The following is a 4,328-nucleotide window of genomic DNA, read 5'->3' on the forward strand; positions in this document are numbered from 1 at the left end:
ATACAGTATACATACATATACATATATAGTTTTGTTGAGTGTCACTGGAAGGTGAAGGCACTCTCTCAGTGACTCCTTTTTGTTTTCATGAAACAATCCGGCCCAGAAACACATCAGATCATGTCAGCTTGCAATAATTATACCCGAGCAATCAATACTCATAATCACTGTGGCCGAGAGCAAACAGGCCGTGGTAAACCTTCTGATGAGAGTGAGATCGAGCTACAAATCTGCTGTTCATCACTGTGTGTGCTTACAGCTCAAACATCTCGTAGCCTGCTACAGTTTAATAATATCAGAGATGATTGTGTACTTTTCCCAGGCTGCTTTATCTTTGATCACTGAGAGCAAAACAAAATTAAGCAGGAATAATTAAGCAGCTGAATGAGACAGAGAGCTGATGTGGATTTTGAGTAATTACACCTCCTTCCTGAAACCTGCAGAAGGAGATCCTGCTGTCTGATGTTATCGTGTGCTCTGTTGCCTACATCCTAACCTTCGCCATCACGGCGAGCACCGTGTTCCTCTCTCTGAAGGTCAGATTTTCTCCTGTTTCTCATTTTTCCAATACTAAGAACAGAAATGTTTTGTCTGCTTGTATATACATATGCTTTTAATGAACATTAGAATTTTCTGTCTTGCAGCCTTTTGTGACCATCGTGCTGTACGCTCTGGCTGGGACAGTGGGCTTTGTAACCCACTACCTCATTCCCCAGCTGCGGAAGCATCACCCATGGTTGTGGGTCTCTCACCCGGTTCTTAAGACCAAAGAGTACTACCAGTTTGAACCCAGAGGTTTGCATCCCTTTTCCTRTAGAAACAAGAAATGTCCCACAGTGTATACCGTACTTTTGTTAATCCAAGTGCTGTTGGGTGTCAGAAACTGTATTTATTGCATAGTTTTCCTMCTAAATCTTCCTGCATTTGTTGACCTGGTGAGGTTAGCTATTTACTTTCACAGGACAGACTGTCAAAACTTCAACTCTAAAACTTCCATTTAGAGTTGGTGTAGAGATTAKTAAAGTCAGTGAGGTAAAGTTTTTGGGTGATGTTATTGATGAGAAATAGACATGGAAACCTCATATAAATTACTTAATAAAACWAGCTAAATCTATTGCATTGCTTTACAAAGTAAGGGACTTATTTAATGATAAAGCTCTGTAAATGTTTTACAACACATTAATTGTTCCACACTTGGTCTATTGTGTTGAGGTATGGGGTAAAGCATGTAAGACAATTACAAATCCTGTTTTTGTTTTGCAGAAAAGGGCTATAGGAGTTATCACTCGAAAAAAGCTACCATTATCCATCTAATATATTATTTTGTAAACTGAAATTATTGAAATTCTATGATTTGGCTGATTCTAATATTTGTTATTAAATAACAGACAGGAAATGAAGATATACAGTAAAACTTGGAATCCACTCTGATGGCTAATAATCCTTCAGAGGGSATTCGCGACGCTGACTGAGTGAGATTGTGGAATAATTTGGAAGACGATGTTAAAAGTGCCACATCAATGTATACGTTTAAGACAATTATAAAGATTAGATTGTTAAAAAAGTATGAAATGGTTTAATATGTAGCCATTCATAAAGATTTGATGTTTGTTTTTTTAACTGAAGATTATTATAGTTAGAATTTAWACTTGAGAAAAAAGGGGCAGATATTATAAGAATTATTTCTTTTCTCTGCCACCTTTCATTTCATTTTATTTGTATTTCCTTTATTATTGGCCATTTAATTTTGTTTTTATGTAATGAGTAAAGTTTGAAATAAAAAATAATAGTATAACAAAAAACCCTAACATGGTTTTCCTTAAAGATGCTCTTCCACAAACCATTTGTTTCTTCTTGCTTGTGTTGCACAGAGGATGCCGTGCTCATGTGGTTTGAGCGTCTCTACGTGGGGCTCCTGTGCTTCGAGAAGTACGTGGTGTACCCTGCCGTCGTGCTCAGCGCCCTCACCAAYGACGGCTTCGCCCTCAGTCACCGCAAGAAGCTGGGAATCCAGTGAGTGGCCTCGAGCAGCCACAAAAATCTCACACCCGACCGCCAAATCTCAACGCGCCTTTTGTTTTTGTGCCGCTTCCAGTTGCGACGTTCTCCTGACGACAGTCGCCGGACTGAAACTCCTGCGTTCGTCTTTCTGCGATCCGAGCTTCCAGTTCCTCACACTTCTCTTCACGCTCGTTTTTTTCTACTTTGACTGTCCGCACGCCTCAGAGAGCTTCCTGTTGGACTTCTTTGTCATGTCTATTGTCTTCCACAAGGTAAAATCAATCAAAACTAAAGAATTGCATTTCCTGCAAAAATGCTAGTGTGAATGTCTGTTGATGAAAACTTTAGCTGAAAGCTGCTGAAGTTGAGCTGAAAATGTTTAATAGCTAAAGTATTGTAAGTTAAACTTGGAAATCTGAAAGAAGAAAAAATAAAATAAAGCAGAAAATCAGTAAAAWGGAGCAAAAATATAGGTAAATCAGCATAAAAAAGCTAAAAGCTAAAAGCTCAAATGTCTGAACACAGAAAAAGCAATTGTGAGAAGCATGAATAACTCAAAATGGCAGAAAGAAGCACAAAAATTAAAAAATGAACAAAAGAATAACAGAAAAGGGCAGACATATAGTTAAAATACTAGAAAAAAGCTAAAATTTGCAAAAAAAAAGTAGCAAAAATTGTCACAAGGAATTTAATAAGAGCAAAACCAGAACAAATTGTGTACGGTTTTGTAAAGATTTAGAAACAATTTGAAGGATTTTAAGGATGTTGAAAAAAGCTCCRTTCATTTTCAATGGCAAAAAGGTGGCTAAAAAAGTGAAATAGCTAAAAGGTATAAAAGTATAAAAAGSATAAATACCAAAAGTTATAGCTGGAATGTCCTGAATGAGCTGAACGTTTTGATATATTGAAATAGCATAAAATTTGTGGAATGAGAAAGGGACCAACAAACGTACGGAAGAAAAAAAAAGCTCTCTATCTACACTAGCATTGCTTAGAAAATTCCATGTCACCCAGCACCTTACATGTTAAAAGTTCACAATATGTCTGCAGGATTACTCCCAGCTAGAACAATACATTTTAGCTCAGTATGTATCAGGGTGGGGTGACAATGGGACATTATATAGTATCTATTTTTCTGTTTTTTTCTCCCCCAGATGCGCGAGTTGTTGCTAAAACTCCATTTCATCCTGGTTTACATCGCTCCCTGGCAGATCGCCTGGGGCAGCGCTTTCCACGCCTTCGCTCAGCCGTTCGCCGTGCCTCGTATCCTTTCTCTTGAGTCCCGCTCTAGGTTTGAAAATGCATCAATAGCAGCCTTTTTTTCTTTCCCTGAACCCCCACGTGTTTCCAGATTCAGCCATGTTGCTGCTCCAGACTCTGATCACCACTGTCTTCTACACGCCTCTGGCGCCCTTCCTCGGAAGTGCCGTCTTCATTTCCTCCTACCCTCGGCCGATCAAGTTCTGGGAACGAAACTACAAGTGAGGCGTTTTRTGGGAGCTTGTGTCCAATTCCTCCCAAAAGAAAACATTTTGCCTCTATTCTGAAACAAAACCAAAATACTTCTACTTAATAAGCAAGTTTATCTGTTAAATGTTGCAATAAAAGAACAAACCTCAAAGAAACAAACATTCATCAAACTCTGTTTATAAATTTAAAAAAGACAGCTCTGCTCCCATCGCACTTACTGAAGTGCGTCTCACTGAGAGCTGTCTAAAAATACTTTTGCAGCTTTGTTGTGCAAACTATTAGGATTATATTTAGAAGATGCACTTTTTCATTTTATTTTTTTACCGTTTCTGTCTTCTGATTTTGCAGCACAAAACGCATTGACAACTCAAACAGCAGATTGGTGTCACAGGTGGACAAGGAGACAGGTTTGTCCTCTCAAATTAATTTAACATCATTTAGGATAGCGATTTCTTTCTTACTCTGTTCTGTCAGAAATATATGGAAGGCCATTTCTGTCAATCTGAAAAAAAGWTCCTCTTAGCCATTTAAACAGATGCTATCTCAAAATGATGACTTGATGTCTTATAATTATTTATTTATTTGGGCTAAAGACAATCTGAAGCTCCTATGTAGTTCTTGAGTTATAAGCATTTTTGCACTTTTGGCACCTTTTCAGATGGAGCCCACTCCTCAAATATGGGGTCTATCTTTAAATTGTTGGCTGGCACAGTGTAGGTTGGACACATCTACATTCCTACAAAATTTCACGCTGATCGGTGCAGCCTTTCCAGTGTTACGGTTGACCAAAAAATTAATTAAAGGGGCAATATTATGTGTTTCTCAGGCATATATTTAAATACTATACCATAATAAAG

The 4,328-nt window shown here is 38.1% G+C and overlaps 1 protein-coding gene across 1 annotated transcript in view; it reads left to right on the top strand.

Moving 5' to 3' along the window:
* Window positions 1-4,328, top strand: part of pcnx2 (pecanex 2) — a gene marked incomplete in the record, with an annotated part of 27,793 nt that overhangs the window by 12,603 nt on the left and 10,862 nt on the right. Inside the window, 7 exon segments of the mRNA XM_014033969.1 lie at window positions 444-536; window positions 645-795; window positions 1,872-2,013; window positions 2,096-2,273; window positions 3,156-3,264; window positions 3,353-3,482; window positions 3,820-3,878. Coding sequence (XP_013889423.1) covers window positions 444-536; window positions 645-795; window positions 1,872-2,013; window positions 2,096-2,273; window positions 3,156-3,264; window positions 3,353-3,482; window positions 3,820-3,878 — 862 coding nt within the window.

This window comes from Austrofundulus limnaeus, unplaced genomic scaffold (genome assembly GCF_001266775.1).
Source record: "Austrofundulus limnaeus strain Quisiro unplaced genomic scaffold, Austrofundulus_limnaeus-1.0 Scaffold0, whole genome shotgun sequence".
Lineage (NCBI taxonomy): Eukaryota > Metazoa > Chordata > Actinopteri > Cyprinodontiformes > Rivulidae > Austrofundulus > Austrofundulus limnaeus.